General features: G+C 41.3%; 1 protein-coding gene across 3 annotated transcripts in view; it reads left to right on the top strand.

The window, feature by feature from the left end:
* Nucleotides 1–17,293, top strand: part of RNF115 (ring finger protein 115) — a 65,930-nt gene extending 48,637 nt beyond the window's left edge. For all 3 annotated transcript variants that reach the window (XM_034989860.1, XM_034989861.1, XM_034989862.1), the window contains exons 5-9: nt 9,117–9,188; nt 10,374–10,446; nt 11,396–11,489; nt 14,608–14,723; nt 15,606–17,293. In XM_034989860.1, coding sequence (XP_034845751.1) covers nt 9,117–9,188; nt 10,374–10,446; nt 11,396–11,489; nt 14,608–14,723; nt 15,606–15,737 — 487 coding nt within the window. In that variant the 3' untranslated portion in view covers nt 15,738–17,293. The remainder of the gene's footprint in view (nt 1–9,116; nt 9,189–10,373; nt 10,447–11,395; nt 11,490–14,607; nt 14,724–15,605) is intronic.
* Nucleotides 17,294–20,969: the final 3,676 nt, after the last annotated feature.

Here is a 20,969-nt window from a genome sequence, read left to right as displayed (position 1 = left end):
TTGTGAGAGTGTCTAAAGCATGTCCTCTAATCTGCAGCTTTCAAATGATAGTTTATCCAGCAGTAAATCGGGTCCTGAATAGACTAGCTCATCTTTTCTAACCTTCAGTGAATCTGACCTGTGCCAGAAGACTAATTTATTAATTTGCAGCGAGGGATATTCTATTTCAGGGACTGGAAAACTCATTTCTGCTTGTTAGCGTAGTGCTGTCTTTGAATTTCCCAGATAACAAGAAATCAAAAGCAATCAGATAGTTTCTTGGTGTGTACAGAATAAACAAAAGAGATTGCATAGTCTTTAGGAGAAATTTCATTTGGATTGTGACAAGTCTAAGGAATTATTCATATTTCACCTTAAAGAATTTTTTTTAGGATGGCAGAATATTTATATTTGTCAGTTCTTTTTCCTTGTCTCTGTTAGATCAACACTAACACAGTCATACTTTCCAGACTTCATAGAGGTTACTACCCATTACTTTGCACTTGTTATATTAAGACCTGTCTTTATTTTAGTGTATTGTACTCCTTTAACATTTGTTTTTTATTGCTACATTTTAGCCTGGTGTTTTGATCAGCTGTCTCTGAGTCACTTTGTAAGGCAGATTACTATGAAGGTTTGCTTCCTTAAAAATACGTTCCCCTGAAGGAGATTCTGAGACCATAGTTTTCTTTCTTTCTTTTTTTTTTTTTTTAAGATTTTAATTATTTATTTGTCAGAGACAGAGAGATGGAGAGCGAGCACAAGCAGGGGGAGTGGCAGGCAGAGGGAGAAGCAGACTCCCTGCTGAGCAAGGAGCCCGATGTGGGACTCGACCCCAGGACCCTGGGATCATGACCTGAGCCGAAGGCAGACGCTTAACTGAGCCACCCAGGTGTCGATGAGACCATAGTTTTCTGACCACTGACTGCTACTCACATTTTGAGAATTGACTTTTTTGGTTATTTAAAAATATTAGGGTGTTTTGTTTTGTTTTGTATTAAAAAGGCAACATTACCCAGAAATAGCCACAGTTATACCCTGATGCATAATCTTGTGGAACTTTTTAAATATGATACCTACATCTATATAAATGAAATGGGAATCGTACTGTACCTACTTTATCATCCCCCTTTTTTATCTTAATAGATTATATGTGTCTTTCAGTGTATTTCTGGGCCCCCTCTTGGGGTCTTTTAATTAATTCAACAAACATTTGTATTTTACTTTGCCAGGTATTATTCCAGGTATTGACTGTACAGTAGTGAACAAAACAGTCAAAAGTTGATTGCCCTTGTGGAGCTTAATAAGGGGAACTCAGACAACCAAAATAAGTTAAATCAGTAGGCTGTTAAGCAGTAGTAAATGCTATGGGAAAAAAAAGGCAGAGAAGGGAGATTAGGGAGTATGGGAGAAGTGAAGTTTCAAAAAGTATAGTCAGCTAAGACCTTATTGAGAAGGCATTTGAGTAGACATAAACGAAGTGAGGGAATGAGCTAGGAATGTGCCAACAAGGAGAGGCCAGTTAGAGCAGAGTAAGTGAGGGGGAATAGTAGGAGATAAGGTCACAGAGAAGTTGGCTGGGTGTGGGGATGGGGAGGAGAGTATTAGATCATGTAGAGCCTGGTAGACTACTGAAAGAGCTTTTATTCTGGTGCAGTAGAAACCCAGTAGAAAGTTTAGGGCAGAGAAATGACATGGTCTCACTTCAGTCTTAAAATGATCATTCTAACTGCTATGTTGAGAATAGAATGGGGAGCTGCAGGGAGTACAGGGGCAAGGGCAGAAGCAGAGAAACCATTTAAGAGGCTGTTGCATTAATCTAAGCTAGAGATGCTAGTGGCTTTGATAAAGGTAATGAAAAATGGTTGGATTCTACATACAGTTTGACAGTGGGCATAATAGGATTTGCTGACAGATTGGATTTGAGGTGTAACACAAAGAAGAGTTGTGGATGAAAAAAAAGAGTTAAGGATGCACTAAGGTTTTGGTCTGAGCAGCTTGAAAAATGGAGTCACCATCAACTGAAATGGGGAACACTAGGAGGAACAGATATGGGGGAGAGGATTTTTTTTTTTTTAAGATTTTATTTATTTATTTGAGACAGAGAGAATGAGAAAGAGAGAGCACATGAGAGGGGGGAGGGTCAGAGGGAGAAGCAGACCCCTCGCTGAGCAAGGAGCCCGATGCGGGACTCGATCCAGGGACTCCAGGATCATGACCTGAGCCGAAGGCAGTCGCTTAACCAACTGAGCCACCCAGGCGCCCTGGGGGAGAAGATTTAAGAGTTCAGTTTGGGACACAATAAGTGTGAGGTGCTTATTACACATTCAGGCGTTGAGGTTGAGTAGGCAGAGGTCTTGGGTGGAGATAAAATTTGGAAATGTGGCTTGTATATAAGACTGGGTGAAATTGGGGCACCTGGGTGGCTCAGATGGTTAAGCATCTGTCTTCGGCTCAGGTCATGATCCCAGGGTCCTGGGATTGAGCCCTGCATCGGGCTCCCTGCTCAGTCGGGAGCCTGCTTCTCCCTCTCCCTCTGCCATTCACTCCACTTGTGCTCTCTGGCTCTATCTCTCTGTCAAATAAATAAATTAAAAAAAAAAGACTGGGTGAAATTGCCAAGAGTCAACGAAAGAAAATAGAAGAGCTCAGAGAATTGAGCCCTAGGCCCTGATTGATTAGAAGTTTGGAAGATAAAGAGGAATAAACAGAGAAGACAGAAAGGACAACCAAGGAACAAGGAGGAAAACCTAGAGAGAGTACAGTTCTGGAAACTGGATGAAGACTCTTAATCTGGTCTTAGCATATGTCTTCCCCTCCAGACTGTGTGGATTGATTTTTCTCTTCTGTGGGTTAAATACGCACACCACCCTCCCACACAACCCTATTTTATCTACCTATTACTTTAACAAGACAAGATTTTATGTTTTTGTTTTTTTTTTTTGGTAAAGATTTTACTTATTTATGTGACAGAGACAGCGAGAGAGGGAACACAAACAGGGGGAGTGGGAGAGGGAGAAGCAGGCTTCCTGCAGAGCAGGGAGCCCGATCTCTGCAGGGAGCCCGATGCGGGGCTTGATCCCAGGGCCCCGGGATCATGACCTGAGCTGAAGACAGACGCTTAACCACTGAGCCACCCAGGCGCCCCAGGATTTTATGTTTCTAACAATAAGAAAATTCATTGTAAGTACTGCATGTATCAGCTGAAGATAATCTCCTCACAATAACTCTTAAACATACTGAGTCCACCCTGAGCAGCCTCTCTGTTTCTGCTACAGAGATGTGGAACCAGCATCTGACTTCCAGGGAGTAAGCAGCCAAAAGAGGGGAATCAGCATCTCATCAGCTGAGGCGTCCCTGGCAAGGCAACTCCAAGCATTTATGTAGGGTCAGCTTTAGAGCCAGGAACTAGGCTCTTTCTCAAAGTTAATTATTGCCATTGCTTATTGGTTAGTTCAAGCATTTGGTAATTTGCTCTTCTAGCTAGTAGCAAGCAAGGAGGGTATATTATTTATTGCTGTGTAACACATTACCCTGGAATTTAGCAGCATATAGCAACAGACATTTATTTTCTTACAGTTTCTGAGGGTCAGAAATTTGGGAGCAGCTTAGCTAGGTGGTTCTGGTAAAGGGTTTCACGAGATTATAATCAAAATGTCAGCTGTGGCTGCAGGCATCCGAACACTCAACTGGGGCTGGAGGATCTGCTTCCAAGATAAGTCACTCACATGGCTATTGGTAGGAGGCCATAATTCCTTACCATGGGGACCTCTGCATAGGGCTCCTTCAGTGTCCCCGTAACTTGATAGCTGGCTTCCCCAGAGTAAAGTGATCTGAGAGAGAAAGGAAAAGGAAAGAAACCGTAATGCCTTTTATATCCTGATCTTGGAAGCTGAATACTGTCATTTTGGCCATATTTTATCTGTAGGAAGTGAGTCTCTAGGTCCAGCCCACATTCAAGGGGAGAAGAATTAAACTCCACCTCTTGAAGGGAGGAGTATTAAAGAACTTGTAGACATATTTTAAAACTACCATATTTCACCCTCTGGCCACAAATTACTTACGATTCTCTCATGTGCAAAATATACTCGCATCCTCCCAACACCCACCTAAAGCCTTGTCCCTTTACAGCATCAACTTGAAATCCAGGTTGTTAGGTCCAAGTGTGGATGAGGCTCCTTGGTTATAGTTCCACAAGTACAACTTCTTATGATGTGAACACCTATGAATTAAAGAAACAAGTTTTCTGCCCCTCATGCACCCAACATACAGTGATGGGACCAGGCATGTACTAAACAGGTATAGAGATTCCTATTTAAAAAGGGAGAAAATGGGAGGCACAAAGAAGTCATACTGATTCATAGCAGTTCTGATTTTATCTGGATAAATGTTGGAAGTTTCTTGATTAGGACTTAGTTCTTCTTTTGCGCAGGAATGCTGCTCTGGTGGCTCATGTTTCCTCCTCCTAGGCTCTTGGTTTCAGCCTCTGAGTTATCTTTTCTTTTCCATGAAAAGTAGTCCAGATTTGCAGCTGCATAGTTTTCTTAGTCTGCTTCTTGCCAGTAGAATTTTGAGGGCCCAAGGGGCTTCTTTTCATTTTGTTTTGCCTCTGTACCTTTCAGTGTAACCTGGCAATGTTTCTTTTTTTTTTTTTTTTTTGCCACCCAGGCGCCCTGGCAGTGTTTCTTTTTAAAACTTAGGGTCTCCTGTGAATGTTACTGAGATTCCTGCCATAAACAAATGCCACACCCACAGATCTCTTCCAGATAATCTCCTTTCTCCCTTGGGCTTCTGCTGGGATTGCTGAGGGACAATACTTGCAGTGGATAGAATTTTATCCTCCAAAAAGATATGTTCGGGTCCTAACCCCCACTACCTGTGAATGTGACTTTATTTGGCATAAGGTCTTTACAGATGTAATCAAGTTAAGGTGAGATCATATTGGGTTAGAGTGGGCCCAACTGCAATGGCTGGTATTCTTAGAAGAGAGAAATTTGGACACAGAAGATACAGGAAAGAAAGTCACCTGAAGACCCAGGCAGAGATTAGAGTAATGTGTCTGCAAGCCAAGAAACAGGAAAGATTGCTAGGAACCACCACAAACTAGAAGAGGGGCATGGAACAGATTTTCCCTCAGAGCCTCCAGACGGAACTAACCCTAACAACATCTTGATTTTAGACTCTGGCTTCTAAAACTTCTTAAATTCCTTTCTTTTTAAACCATATAGTTTGTGGGAATTTGTTATGGCAGCCCTTGGGGGGACTAATAATACCCTTATGCTTCTTGGAAGCCCATTTGTTTAACTGAGTAGTTCTTTAGGCTATATAGATCTTTCTGAGGTCTTAACAAAGAATTTTTATAGCCGCATTCTAGGCTTCCTCGTTAACCATTTTCTTTCAGCAGTGCCATGGATTTGATCTTTCCTTGGAAGCCATTTCTTAATTTTAGTGTCATTTACCATCTGGAGCGGCAGGGAATTTTCAGAATTATTTAGTCTTGACTCCCTTTTTGTTTAACTATCCTTCCCCATAGGGGTGTCTGGCTGGCTCAGTCGGAAGGGCATGTCATGACCCTTGATCTTAGGGTGTGAGTTCGAGCCCTGTGTTGGGTGTAGAAATTACTTTAAAAAAATTTTTAAAAATAAACTTTATCCTTTCCTTTAATTTATCCTTCTCTTCTTGCATTTTAATATAAGCAGCAAGAAGCAGCTAAGAGGTACCTTTAGCATTCTTGTCTGGACATCTTGTTAGCTAGACTATTACCCCAGTTCATGAGCCACAACTTCAACTTTACGTGTTATGACAGGCAACAACTTTTGCTACTACATAACAAGGATCCCTTTCCCTCCAGTTTCCAAGAAGATTTTTCTCACTTAAGTTCTCAACCATAAATTCCTCAAAGGCGATCATACTTCTACTATTTCTTCAAGGCTCTTCAAACTTTCACTGATATTCTTCTCAGAGTCCTTCCAACTTTTACCCTCTATTGGGTTCTAAATCTTCTCCCACATTTTAGGTTTTTATTGTAACAGAACACACTTCCAGGTATCAAAATCTGAATTAGTTATCTATTGCTCTGTAACAGGTTACACTAGAGTTTAGTGGCTGAAAATGACAAACGTTAATTATCTCATAAGTTCACTGGGTCAGGAATTTGGGGCAGTTTAGCTGGGTGGTTTTGGCCCAGTGTCTTATGAGCTTTTAGTCAAGATACTGGCTATTATTGAAGTCATCTGAAGGATTAACTGAGAATTACTCATATTCTGGCAAGTTTGTTCTGGCTGTTGGGAGGAGGCTTCAGTTCCTTATCATGTGGGCTTTTACTGGACTGCTTGACATGGCACTTTTCCAAAGAAAGTGATTCGAGAGAGCACAGTGCTCTTTATGGCCTAATCTTGGAAGTCACAGATTATCCTGCCATATTCTATTGTTAAGAAGTAAGTCACAGTATGGTATTGGCTTAAAACAGACACCTAAATCAATGGAACAGAATAGAGAGCTTAGAAATAAGCTCAAAGGAGCCAAGAATATACAATGGGGAAAGGGCAGTTTCTTCAACAAATGATGTTGGGGAAACTGGACCACTATCTTACACCATACATAAAAATTAACTCAAAATGAATTGAATATAAGACCTGAAACCATAAGCCTTTTAGAGGGGAACATAAGCGATAACCTCTTTGACATCTGTCTGGTAATGATTTTTTGGATCTGACCTCAAAAGTAAAGGCAACAAAAGCAAAAATAGACAAGCTAACAAACTAAAGAGCTTTTGCACAACAAAGGAAACTGTCAACAGAATGAAAAGGCAACCTATTGAATGGGAGAATTTGCAAATCTGATAAGGGGTTAATAGCCAAAATATAGAAAGGACTCATGTAATGCAATACCAAAAAAAGAAAACCAATTTGATTAAAAAATGGATCAGAAGATCTGAATAGCAGTTTTTCTGAAGAAGATACACAGATGGCCAAAATGTACATGAAACTGTGCAGGGAAATATAAATCAAAACCACAATGAAATGTCACCTCACACCTGTTAGAATGGCTGTTATCAAAAAGACAAGAAGTAACAAGTGTTGGCAAGGCTGTGAAGAAAAGGAAACCCTCGTGAACTGTTGGTGGGAATGTAAATTGGTGCCCCCACTATGGAAAACAGTATGGAGGTTCCTCAAGAAATAAAAATAGAGCTACCATATGACCCAGCAATTCCACTTCTGGGTATTTATCTAAAGAAGATGAAAACCTTAATTCAAAAAGATATATACATCCCTATGTTCATTACAGTATTACTTATAATAGCCAAGACGTGGGGACAACCCAAAGGTCCACTAATGGATAGTGGATAAAGACAATGTGATTTGTATAAATACACACCAAACACACACACACTGGAATATTACTTGGCAAAAAAAAAAAAAAAAGAAATCTTGCCATTTGCAACAACATGGATGGACCTTAAGGACATTGTGACAAGTGAAATATGTCAGATGGAGAAAGACAAGTATCATAAGATCTCACTTATATGTAGAATTTTAATTAAAAAAAAAAGCTTATTGATAAAGAGAATAGATTGGTGGTTGCCAGAGGTAGGGGGTAGGGTGTGAGCAAAATAGAAGGGGGTCCAAAGGTACAAACTTCTAGTTATAAAATAAATAGTGGGGATGTAATGTACAGCATGGTGACTGTATCATCAGGAAAATGCAAATCAAAACTGTAAAGATATTATAGTTTATTACAGTTAATTATAGGTAACTACAGTATTATAGTTAATAATAATATATTACATATTTGCAAGTTGCTAAGAAAGTAGATCCTAAGAGTTGTAATCACAAGAAAATAAAAATTCTGTAACTATGTATGGTGATGAATGTTAACTAGTCTTATTGTGGTGGTCATTTACAATATATACGAACAACGAATCATTATGTTGTAACCTGAAACTAATAGAATGTTCATGTGAATTATACCTCAATTAAAAAAAAAAAGAAGAATTAAGTCACTAAGCCTACACTCATAGGATCATAAAATAATTTGTGGACATTTTTTTGTGGACATATTTCAAAACACATAGTGTAGTTAGCTATTGTTGAACTTTGAGGAATAGGGAGAGTCTAATATTGGCTACTGCCATTGTTATATTGATTGGCCTAATAAATAAAGTGGGAACCAGGGGGTTAAAAGTACGTATCATATCAATTATATCTCAGCAAAGCTGGAGGAAAAAAGTGCGTTATCATTCACAAAACAAGAGATCTAGGAGAAAAATTTCTTCAGTCTTTTTCTTTTGCCCGTTATCTCTTTGGGTAACAAAGATCAACTCACTAATAAAAGGACTGGGTAGATGTGCCATCCTAAGTGTTCAGAATGACAAGTGTCAGGTGTGTGTGTGTGTGTATGTGTGTGTGTGTTTGAATGTGTTTGTGTTATAGGCAATTGGAACACCTTTTGAGGGCTAATATAGCATGTTGATAAATGTTGGTAAAATGGGATTATTCTCAAAAAATTTTTTTACAGGGCTCTTTGAATAATATCTTACATAGAAACCAATGGGTAAAACATATAAAAATGGAACTACTGTTGTTAAAGGATGGGCCCAGATCCCACTGATTTAGCATCCCTTTCAGCCTCATGTTGCTGCCAGGGATCCAAGGAACATAGTGTGAAAACTACACCATGTAATACAGTCCCTTTCGAGCCTAATTCACAAAAAATCTATTAATACATAAGATTGTAGGGCACCTGGGTGGCTCAGTCGTTAAGCGTCTGCCTTCGGCTCAGGTCGTGATCCTGGGGTCCTGGGATCGAGTTCCGCATCGGGCTCCCTGCTCAGCGGGGAGTCTGCTTCTCCCTCTCCCACTCTCCCTGCTTGTGTTCCCTCTCTCACTGTGTCTCTCTCTGTCAAATAAATAAAATCTTTAAAAAAAAAAATACATAAGATTGTAGAGCTCAGCAGGATAGCCATAATAGCAAAATTTACTAGGTAGCAGACTGATTTCTGGTATTATCTACTGTATAATGGTTAGTGAAAATCCATGGTGATTTGAAGAAGTAGTCAATGATTGGTCAGCCACAGATACCTGTAGAATACTTTTCATTAGTCTGTTGTCTTACCGAATTGTTTTTTCCTTCAACAGAATAATACAACAGATCTTTACAGGATTCTTTGCAAATTCTGCAGTTCCTGGATCCTCACATCCTTTTTCCTGGTAAGTAACTAATTGCCCTCTGTCTTACTTTGCTGGAGTTGCAGCATGTTAGGTATCTGTACCACTGCGACAAAGTAGGAGCTGCATAGGTGAGTATAAAGATTTGATTCACAGACTGTTAGATTGCTTTTATTTGCTGAGCCCAAACTTAATCAGAACTTCGTTTTTATTGCTCAGTCTCCTGAGGGCCGTCCTGGTCCCCCAGGGTGTGCAGGCACTGGATGTGTCGGTTTTGGTTCATTTTCTGGTCTGAGAGTTGTGTTGAGAGGGAAATGAGATGGTCCCCGCCAGGCCTGGTATCTGGACTTACAGGTTTCTTTTCTAGATCATACGGGAAGATGTTATTCTTTCAGAATTTCTGAAATTAAAAACATGTTGCTTAACTTCCTTTTCTCAAAGTAAGAAGGTTTGTCAGAAGAAACAAAGGCTGTAATTCTGTATCAGAGTGACACTTAAGTACGGTAGGGGTTAAGATGGAATTTCCTCTCTTCTGGACAATTACATGCCACTTCTGACTCTGCCCCAGAAGGCTCCTTTGCTCAGAGGGACCTCAGTCCTTCCACACGGTTACCCTATTTTCCAGCCTCTCGTTTCTTTTTAACATGTTCTAGCCAAAGAGTCTGGACATCTGTCATCCGGGGTAGTGCACCAGCAGCTCTAGAAAGAGGTGCTGCCAAGTCCCTTTTGTAATTGCTCTAAGTTGTGATTCAGAAAGACTGCTGTGGCTGTTTTTCTACTTGAAAGCTCCTCATTGTCGAGGACCATGGGCAGCCTCTTAGAATGAAGGAAGTCTGCTATCGATTTTGCCAGTCACAAAGGGAAAACGCTCCTTAAAAAGCAGCTCCATCTATGTTTACTGTAAATGGGCACAGTTAGAAGACAAACTTTTCTTAGCCAATAGGCAAGGAGTCACTCTTTTTGCTCGGTGTGTCATGTGGTATTTTAGGTAGCTTCACATTTTATGTTCTATTCAATTAAGTAAAAATTCCTTACTTAAGAGAATAAGAGACTACTTCCAGATAATCTGTTTGACCTTAAAAATATTGAGAAATTCTTTGCCACTTGATTTTAGAGAAGTAGTGACTTTCCAGCTCTGAGAGAGAGCAGGATCTGCCAGTTTTTTCTGTGGTGTAAGGCAGAGCCTGGTCACTCCATCTAATGCTGTCTGTCTCATCTCATGTATAGGAGCGGGATGCTGCACTCCAACCCTGGGGACTATGCCTGGGGTCAGACAGGGCTTGATGCCATTGTAACCCAGGTGAGGAGCTGCCTTTTGAGGGTGTCTGTTCAGTGTGTCTCATGGTTCCACAGGCTTCCTGCTTTCCTTCTGCTACTTTCTGAAATGGCAGTCACTCTGCTTTCCCTAATATTTTGAGCTTGTGGGTTTCCATTTTACTGAAGGGATAAATGGCTTATTGGTTTAGTTTAGCATCCATGTACCTTCTAGGTCCTAGGGACTTTCTAGAAGATGGCTTCACCTCCATAGGAAGAAAAGACTTCTCCTGTAACAAACAGTATTTTGTATTTTTGGCCTCTTGTTCAGTCCTATGAGGAACCTATTAACAGGTGCTTCACAAAAAAGGAGGGTCTCCTCACATGTTGAAGCAGGGATTTCTGCTAGATGGAGCAAAGTAGGGGAAGGAAGCAGAGAAAAAGGTATTCCCATGCCATATGTAATTGCTTCCACTTATTTATGTTTATTTTAATTTAATTGGTTTTTCATTTCCCTTGTGGACTGCTGAGAATAGAAAGCATGTCATTTATATCCAAATCTTCTCATAGGCAGTAATTTACCTATTTCTTGGCGTACTTTATGCTATTTTCCATACTCCCACCCTTTTTTTTCTTCCAGCAGAATGAAATTTTTAGACCAGTTAAGTATTACTTTTTGTTCAGTTGTAGTTTTATTCCTGACATCATAACGCTTATGCTGCCTCTGAAGTTGCTTTATGCCTGGAGGTGGACCTTGCAATGATAGGTTTGTCTGTAGACTTATACTAATGTCACTCTGAAATTGTAAAGGAATTATGAGTGTTCTGGCAGCAGGAAAGGGAGGGGAAACCCAAGCCTCTCAGAGCCCTGCAGAAATAAGAGCAACTAACATTTCTAATATATGTACTGTTTGTTCTCAGCTGGAGCAGCTCCCTCCCCAGGGATAGTGGGATATCTGCCACTTCTTCTTCTTTTTCTTTTTCCTTTTTTTGTAGCTTTTAGGACAACTGGAAAACACAGGGCCTCCCCCAGCTGACAAGGAAAAGATCACATCTCTTCCAACAGTGACAGTAACTCAGGAACAAGTTGGTAGGTTCAGTTCTATACTTATTCTGTCAGCTTCTGATCTCTGTTCAAAATCCCAGCACCTTCCTATACTAAGGATCTTCAGTTAAAGCTATAGCCCTCCTAAAATTCCTACAGGGGTGTCATATATGGAAGATGCCTACCTTTTCTTTAGGATTAGTCACGTCAATGCGGAGTGGACAAACCTTTTTTTTAAATTATAAAGAGAAAGGAAGAGAGTTTTATTCAAGTCTAAGTTAGGACAGTTGCTGGGGTTGCACTGTCTTTCATGAAGAAGAGAGAGCTCCAGGGAAAAACCATTTGGTAAAGGGTTATATGTTTTTTTGTTTGTTTTGAGGTAGGCTCCATGCCCAGTGTGGGGCTTGAACTCATGACCCTGAGATCAAGACTGAGCCAGCCAGGAGCCCCTGTTTTTAATATAGTTGCAAATTATTATGACAAAGGACAGTCCAGAAAGTTACAGACTTCATCTTATGTTTTTAGTACGTGCAAATCTATATGACTTTAATCTTATGGAGATGAGGGAGGGTTTTTTTTGTTTTTCTTTATGTTTGGAATGCTCCTTTTTGGTTATTAACTTTTTTTTTTTTTTTAAAGATTTTATTTATTTATCTGAGAGAGAATGAGAGACAGAGAGCACGAGAGGGAAGAGGGCAGAGGGAGAAGCAGACCCCCTGCTGAGCAGGGAGCCCGATGCGGGACTCGATCCAGGGACTCCAGGATCATGACCTGAGCCGAAGGCAGTCGCTTAACCAACTGAGCCAGCCAGGCGCCCTATTACTATTTTTTTTTTTTTAACAAAGTAGATACACAGTGTGTGCTCAGGGCAGAAGTAGAACCCATGCTTTGAGGTTTTGTGGAGTCATTATGACCTTGGTAAATGTTCAAGTATATAGATTCCCTGGGGCCCAGGAGCAGGGCCTGCAAATGTTGAAAGCAGAGAATTTCTTTTATCAGCCAGCAAGTATTTCCTCAACAGCCACCATGTCCTTTTTCTAGGTGCCTTGCAGGAAACAAAGAGGTACAAGATAAGACTTGATTTCTTGAAGAGCTTACCAGGGGAAGCAAAACTCAACTAAATGATTAGAAAACAGTATAAAAAACAGTATTGAGCAGATGATACAGAGAAAGGAAAAAAATGGGAGGCTGGGAATTTGTTTCATATTTACTCTGTCAGATACAGTTAGGTACTTGAGACATAGATATTATTTTTAAGCACTGAAGGAATTTAGTGACAAGGAGCACTATTTTGAACTAAGAGTTTCTTTCCCCACAAATTCCAGTTTAAGTTGGAGAAGATTTTTAAAGACAGGATAGGCCATCTTAGAGAGGTCATTCTGTTCAAGGAAAAGTATGAACCAATGTGAGAATGTCAGCATGGACATAGTGTCAGAATCAGGTATAAGGAGAGTGACTTTATTAGCCCTGAAATAGTGTCTGGTTTGGGGGTAGTGGGAGGCATGACTGGTTAGGAAGGGGCCTGTCTGTGTAGACCTTTAAACTGGCAGAGTAGTTAGGGCTGGATATTTTATTTTACTTTATTTTATTTTTAAAAAGATTTTATTTATTTATTTGACAGAGAGAGCAAGAGAGGGAACACAAGCAGGGGGAGTGGGAGAGGGAGAGGCAGGCTTTCCGCGGAGTAGGGAGCCCGATGCGGGGCCCGATCCTAGGATCCCAGGATCCTGGGATCAGGACGTGAGCTGAAGGCAGATGCTTAACTACTGAGCCACCCAGGCACCCCAAGGGCTGGATATTTTAGATAGGAGGCAAGTTTCATAGTTCCCCAAGTGGAGGATTGAAGGAATTTAGGTGGTCTTTAGGGAAGATTAGTTTGGAGGTAGTATCTCAGATAGAGTGGAAGGCCAAGAAAGCAGAAGCAGGGATTTAAGGGGCTGCTACAACATCTAGGTGGGGTGCAGGTAATGGTGGCAGTGCTGACGGAAGGGTAGACTGAATATGGAAGAGTAGACTCAATATCGCTTTGAATAAAGGCTTTTATCACTGATTGCATAATAGGATAAAGGGTCAAAGAGGCCTCAAGGTTTTGCAGCTTGGGAACTGCAGAGCTGGTGCTGCCATCTATCAGGGGTGGGAGAATGGTGAGCAGGCCCTGGTTTGGGTATGGAAGTGATGTGATATTTTTAATTTTGAACTTGTTGATTTTGAGGTACCAGCTGGGAATCCCAAGTAAAGATGAGCTGGGAATTGCTATGAGGCTAGTATTAGGGAAAATTAGCTGGTTGCAAAGCTTAGGTAAATTTGGAGGGTTGAAGGCTAGGATCAAGGATACTACCTGGGAGGCTGTTCCAATAGACAGCCTAAATTTTATTAAAGCTAGAATTGAGGTAAAGATGTTAGGGAAGAGTGGAGAGGAAGGAGTAAATCTGTTAGGTGGTACTCACTCCAGGTCCTTGACTGCTGTGGGCACGTAGCACGCCCTGGCCACTGGAGAGAGACACTAGCTGGTATCGTTAGCCAGACTTGGGAAACTCTGACTTTGCTGCCTCGTACTCCCAATTTAGCTTGTAGGCATTTCCTCATAAAGAGTGTTTCTTGTCTTGACTTGGAACCTGAGCTATCCTTGGGCTTTGCAATTCTGCAGCACCACCTCCTGGTACAGCTTTTAATTACCAACCTGTACAGAGGGCTTTAGGACAACCACTCTGAAAGAGGATGCGAAATGTGGAAAATAGCAGGGTAAAAGTGGCTTGAGACACTGACTGGGAGCTGCTAAGATTGCCGAGATGCATCCCTTGGTTGTGGTGGACAGACTGCCTGTGTTTACTAAGTAGAAACTGCCAGAAGGTCTGGGAAGATGTTTTTCCTGTTTTACTTAACAGATAATCTAAGCCCCGGTTTATTTTTTTCCAAGTCTTGACATTGAAAAGTAGACCTTACATAGTTTCTCTGTAGGCCTTACTTAAGCCCATTCATGTCCCTGTCTACTACCACCTCCTCCCCCATTTTGAAATAAAATTCCTGCTTCCTACCTCCTCCACCTAGGATGCACTTAATTGTATCTTTTCTGTAGGCATTCCTTTGGTTAAAAGACAGTGGGCTAGTTTTTTCTTCTTTCTTTTTGCTCGCTTACTTTAGAAGGCATTTCCTCCTCCAACAGATATGGGTTTAGAGTGTCCAGTGTGCAAAGAAGATTACACAGTTGATGAGGAAGTCCGGCAGTTACCCTGCAACCACTTCTTCCACAGCAGTTGTATTGTACCGTGGTTAGAACTGGTGAGTACAGACAGCTGTCGTGTGTTTTGGGCCATCTCTGCCAGTCACATCTCTTCGGGGTGGGGGGATGGTTTGGAGTTCATGGAGAGCCAAGCAGAGCAGATTTTAGTCGCTGGCTAATTCCTACTGGCGTCATTACTGTTTTTTAGATCACTACGTGTTTGGAATTTCTCTGACCAGAGGTTACCAGACCATAGCCCACAGGTCTCGGGCCTGCCACCTGTTTTTGTAAATGAAGTTTTCTTGGAACACAACTACGCTCATTTGTTTACAGTTGTCTGTGGCTACTTTTGTGCCATGTCAGCAGAGTTGAGTGGTTGTGACACAGGTGGTGTGGCCTGTGAAGTCTAAAATATTTACTACCAGTCCCTTCACAGAAAGTTTGCTGACCGCTGCTCTAGACCATATCAGGTCACTGTTTCTTTCTTTCTTTTTTAAAGATTTTATTTATTTGAGAGAGAGAGAGCACATAAGTGGGAGGAGGGGGTTGTTGGGAGGGGCAGAGGGAGAGGGAAAAGCAGACTCCCCACTGAGCAGGGAGCCTGGACGTGGGGCTCCATCCCAGGACCCTGAGATCATGACCTGAGCCGAAGGCAGACCCTTAAGTGACTGAGCCGCCCAGGCGCCCCCAGATACTGTTTCTGGTTAGTTCTGTTTGGTGATGTGTGGTAGCTGTTGTTAAATTGCTGGCCTAGAATTCTGTCATTTTTGTTTAAAGTTCGTTTGGGAGATGTCCTGGGTTATACCTTTGAGTCCAGCATGCACTGTGTGAGAATACATGCCCTTTCTGTTTTTCTACTGCCAGCTCTCAGGGTTTCTTAAGTGTTTAGCACTTCCAGCTTCTCAGGTCAGGCTATTTACATGGACATCTTTCTGTTTCAGCATGACACGTGTCCTGTATGTAGGAAGAGCTTAAATGGTGAGGACTCTACTCGGCAAACCCAGAGCTCTGAAGCCTCTGCAAGCAACAGATACAGCAGTGACAGCCAATTACATGACCGATGGACTTTCTGAAGCTAAAGCCTGCATCTGAGCCAGGGCTGTGGTAGTCTTCTTATCACAGCTGTCAATTGTATCAAAACAAAAAAATAGTAGGTGGATTTAGGAATTGCATAAGAAACCCCAACCCATAATATTAATGCAGTGAGTGTTTTTCTTCTCCAAATTTAAAGTTAGTATCTGCAGATGGAATTGTATCTACAACCAAATGCCTCTTATTCCTGAATTCAGAGTGATACTTTTATAAGTGTGAAACTTGATTATGTGGGTTTCCCCTGCCAGAATAGAATCATTTTACCTTAAAGTCTAGCTAGGGTCCCACTATCTGTCATGTTCTCTTGTAGTGGATGTTTCCACCTCCTTCTCTAACTTCCACCCTACCATTAGTGTATTTAATTATAGTAGATGCAGTGGAACCACAGTCCTAAAGTCCTGCTGATATAAAGTCTTTCTGTTTTAATTGTACAAAAGCATCTACTCTTGGCCACATAAGCCACAAAGCAAGATCAGATTAACTCAGGAATCTGAGACTAATGATTTTGTTTTGTTTTGAATCCTCAGAAAATCAAAGAAAAATTACAGTGGGGAGGAGCAAGTGGCCGATCATTGTACTCTTTGATTTTCTCATTTTAATTTTTAAAGACTACTTCACAAGGTGCAGTTTCTGCAGAAGCCAACATGACATATCTTAGGAATCTTACGTTGTTGGGAATCTGATTCTGGTTCCCTTTTGGAAATGAGTTGGGCAGCATACAGGCACAGAAGGACAGGTATTTGAAATCTTTGGTTCTGAGGTTTCTTTAATGACCCCCAACTCATTGTTTACTGCCTTTTGTCATAGGGACCTTAAAATAATTTCCCTCAGAAATAGAATTACTTTATTACTGCTTCTACAGCCAATTCACTGTTTTTAGTAATTCATTGGTCTTCAGGAATTGAGATTTCACATTGTCTCATTTTAATTTTTTAAGCCCTTTTATCATCTCTGAAATCTTTCTGTTCTGCTTGGTTCTGGTTGTACTTGGTATCAAACTGATTGTTGTGATCATGCCCGAAACAGCTTGGCCTTGGAGAGGTGGGCCTTCTATTTTCAGCCTAACAGTGTCTCATTGCACATGCACATGCTCTTTGAAGCATTTAAGTGTTTAAAGTTGAATAAATGAAGAAGATCAAGAATGTTGTTGGAACTTTAGAGTCTCAAAAGGAAATGATGGGGGCATGTAACCACTGTTAGCGCACCATAGAGGGTGATGGGGCTCCATTTGTCTGGTCACATCAGCCCTTCATAGTTTGGAATGATTCAAACAAGAAGGCCACTCTTTATGAGTGTCTTTCTTGGCTAGGAGTCTTTCCTCAGTTTTTGTTGACTATCATACACTGGTTTTGGGGGCGAGGGAAAGGGGTTAGAGATATCTTTGTACTTTGGCAGAGGATAAAGAAGTAGGGGAGGGAAGAGAGACAGTGGGAGAGTGGCTTGCTGAATTAACAGCCTGCCTCTAAAATTGTGACCAAAAGGTATGATTCATGTTAGACCCAGAGGAAATAAAAGATGTTTTCTCCTCTGCCTCTCATGTTATACCTCTGCAGAGATCATTTCTTTGGAGAATGTGAGCTATTTACTATGGGTATCGATGTGTAGCCTGCTACACATTGGTTTTGAGGGTGGGGGGCACTGGGGTCAAGAAGCTTAGGTGGGGGGGAGGGGTGAGAGGTATATTCTGAATATTTAATTGCCACTGCATAGATGGAGAAAGGCCATGCTGAAGTTGGAACACATTGTAGTTTTCAAGTAGAACAGTGTCCACTGTCTCAGAAAAATTATGACAGCCAGAAATTACTTTTATAACTTCATTCCTTTCATTCTGGAGATGCCAGACAAACAGTTGTGTTTTTACTACAAATAGAAAGCTAGAGAACCAGAAAGGATCTGAGTAGCTCACAAAGGGTCAGAAAGAAAGTACTGGATAGGGAGTTACCTTTTCAAAACACAGAATAGCAAATAGTGTCAGTCTCAGTTATCTGAAATTTTCTTCACTTTTTTTGCTCTGATAGAGGACATGAGGCTCCTTTTGCTGTTTCCTGTACCTTTTCCACTTAATGATTCTGTAGTGTTTCTTTCTCAGAGGTATCTTGGAATTGCAGGTTAATTTAGGTTAAGGAGTGTACTAGGGTTCTCCCGAGAAGCAGAATCAATAAGGCAATAGGGTATGTGTGTGTTTGTGTCTGTGTGTGTGTCTGTGTGTGTGTCTGTGTGTGTCTGTGTAAAGAGATTTATTATAAGGAATTAGCTTGTGTGATTATGGAGGCTAAGAAGTTTCAAGATCTCCAGTCAGCCAGTCAGTAGATCTTATGGTGTAGTTCTAGTCTGATTCCAAAGGCCTGAGCACCAGGAGAGCCAGTGGTATAAATTCCAATGCAAAAGCTGGTGGAAGTTTTGAGACCCAAGAAAAGCCAGTTTTTGTTTTTGTTTTTGTTTTTAACATTTTATTTGAGAGAGAGCCAGAGAGCACGAGAGAGTGGGAGAAGCAGACTCCCTGCTGAGCAGGGAGCCTGGTGCAGGGCTTGATCCCAGGACCCTCAGATCATGACCTGAGCCAGAGGCAGATACTTAACTGACGAGCTACCCAGGCGCCCTGAAAAGCCAGTGTTTTAGTTTGAGTCCAAAGGCAGGAAAAGACTGATGTCCTAACTCAAACAGGCAAGAGGAGTTCTCCCTTGCTAACTGGAGTGTCAGACATTTTGTTCTAGTTGGGCCTTTAACTGATTGGAGGAGGCCCACTGACATTGAGGAGAGCAATCTGCTCTAATTAGTCTACCTATTCAAATGTTAATCTTATCAGACATACCCTCACAGACACACCCAGAATAATCTGTGACCAAATATTTAGTTACTCCTTGGCTCAGCCAAGTTGACATAAAATTAACCATCACAGGAGGGAAAATAGAAATGCACACAGGGAGACAAACCATAAGAGACTCTAAATCTTAGGAAACAAACTGAGGGTTGCTGGAGGGGAGGGGGAGTGAGGGGTTGGGATAACTGGGGATGGGGTAACTGGGTGATGGACATTGGGGAGGGTATGTGTTGTAATGAGCATTGGGTATTATATAAGACTAATGAATCACAGACCTGTACCCCTGAAATAAATAATACATTATGTTAATTAATTGAATTTAAATTAAAAAGAAATGCATACAGCAGAGTGATACCCATCCCACTTAAGTTTTGCCAGATAAACAGTGTGTCTCTATGAGAAATGTCTGCTTTGCTTGGAGACCTCAGTAATAGGGTTAAAAAGTAGAAGAAATATATATGGGATGAGGGCCAATTTGCTGTGTGCAACATACCTATTTTTCTTCCTTAATGTAAATTAACCTGGAAGTCTGAGATGCCTCCCATTCTAGGAAGAAACATTGCAGATACATTGATCTAACACCCGAAACATGGCTGGGGCTAAGTGTTAGTTTCTAGGAATGCCTTGCTCTTAAATGTTTCAAACAGTTTTAGATACAGTGCCCAAGGCAGAGGGCTACATAACCCCGACTTTTATAACTTCATTCCTTTACATTTGGAAGACTTACAGACTCAGGAATCTGGAGCCTTTATAGGAGTCAAAGGAGAGATGATTTAACTCTTGCTGATTGTCACAGAGAATAGGAAACAATTGCAATTTCAGATCTTGAACCCTTATACTTGAGGCCTTTATATTCATATTAAATGGCCTGTGGATTCCATGCAGAGCTAAACAGATTGTTTCCTTTTTTTTTAGAGAAAGAGTGCACACATGGGGTGAGGGGGGGAGCGGAAGGCGGGCAGAGCGAGACGGAAAGAAAGAGTCTCAAGCAGGTTACGGGCAACGTGAAGCCCAATGTGGGGCTTGATCTCACAACCCCAAGATCATGACCTGAGCCAGAGTCAAGAGTTGGAGGCTTAACTGACTGAGCCACGCAGGCGCCCCAACAGATTATTTTCTTATTCATGAATGTCTTTTCTTCTTTATCTTCCCTTTGTCCACTATAATTTGAAATTAGAGGGGCGCCTGGGTGGCTCAGATGTTTAAGTGTCTGCCTTTGGCTCAGGTCGTGGTCTCCAGGTCCTGTGATTGAGCCCCACATTGGGCTCCCGGCTCAGCAGAAAGTCTGTTTTTCCCTCTGCCTCTCCCCCTGCTTGTGCTCTCTCTGTCTCTCTCAAATGAATAAATAAAATCTTTTTAAAAATTTAAAAAATATATAAATAAATAAAGAAAGAAATTAGAGGGAGGAAAACTATTTTGTTAGCACATAATTAGAGACCTCCTAGAGACTGGTAAACTTACAAGTTGGGAACTGATACAGGGCAACTCCTTGCTGGCTTCCAAGTGATGATTGCTTCTGGGGTAGTTTCCATAGGGATTAGTCTAACTCAGGTTCATATGGGTTATCTGGCTGGATAGAACTGGGAAGTTTGGTGGGAAGGGCAGAGTGGTGAACATTTAGCTGAGATCTCCAACATCTTTACAATTTCTAAGCTAATGAGTTGGGAGCAGGAAGAAAGAATAACTCTGGCCTTAAAAATTCATTTTCCCTCAAAGTTCCTACTGCCAGTTCTCTGAAAAGCTGGGAAACATGGAAAATCCAGAATGGCATTTTGTCCCTGTTGCTGTAGCTCCTGGACTTTTCCTTAACAGTGTTCTAATTTATAAGAAAAGGGAATTACTCTAGGTAGGAGATGTGGAGATGGCTATAAATTAAATAGCTTCCTTAGCTTATTATAAATTTTAGTTGTCAGCATTTGCAACTGTTGAGCAAGTGCTTATTAGATGTTTTCTTTGAGCAGTACTCTCTCTGGTCCATTAGTTCTCAAGTTTGAAGGAAGTTTTCTAGGGAAGAATTTGTTTTTTTCCCCAACAGCTCTCACTTTGGTTTAATAGCTAATAGAAAAAATTCCTTGTTTTTGTCTTTGTGTTCCACATTTGTGTGTGTGTGTGTGTGTGTGAGAGTATGTGCGTGTGTGTGTTCATATATGCACTAGAGGAAGAAAGGGATGTGGTGGCTCCTGGGGTAAAGTTAGCAGGTACAGCAGAGGGCTGGAGCCTCAGTCCGATTCTCTCACTGTACATACCTCAGGCCCTTGTGTTTCCATAGTTCTCTGCTGAGAACTAGGGGCATTGTTGGGTTGGCTGCCAACCAGACACCGTTCTATATAGTGTGTGGCTAAGGGATTCACTGGAGGTAAAAGCCTAGTCATTTCTAAGGATTGAGGAAAAA

The sequence above is a fragment of the Mirounga leonina genome, unplaced genomic scaffold (genome assembly GCF_011800145.1).
Source record: "Mirounga leonina isolate KUSES-001 unplaced genomic scaffold, KU_Mleo_1.0 Mir_493, whole genome shotgun sequence".
In the NCBI taxonomy this organism is placed as follows: Eukaryota; Metazoa; Chordata; class Mammalia; order Carnivora; family Phocidae; genus Mirounga; species Mirounga leonina.
This window is presented reverse-complemented; position numbering and strand designations above follow the sequence as displayed.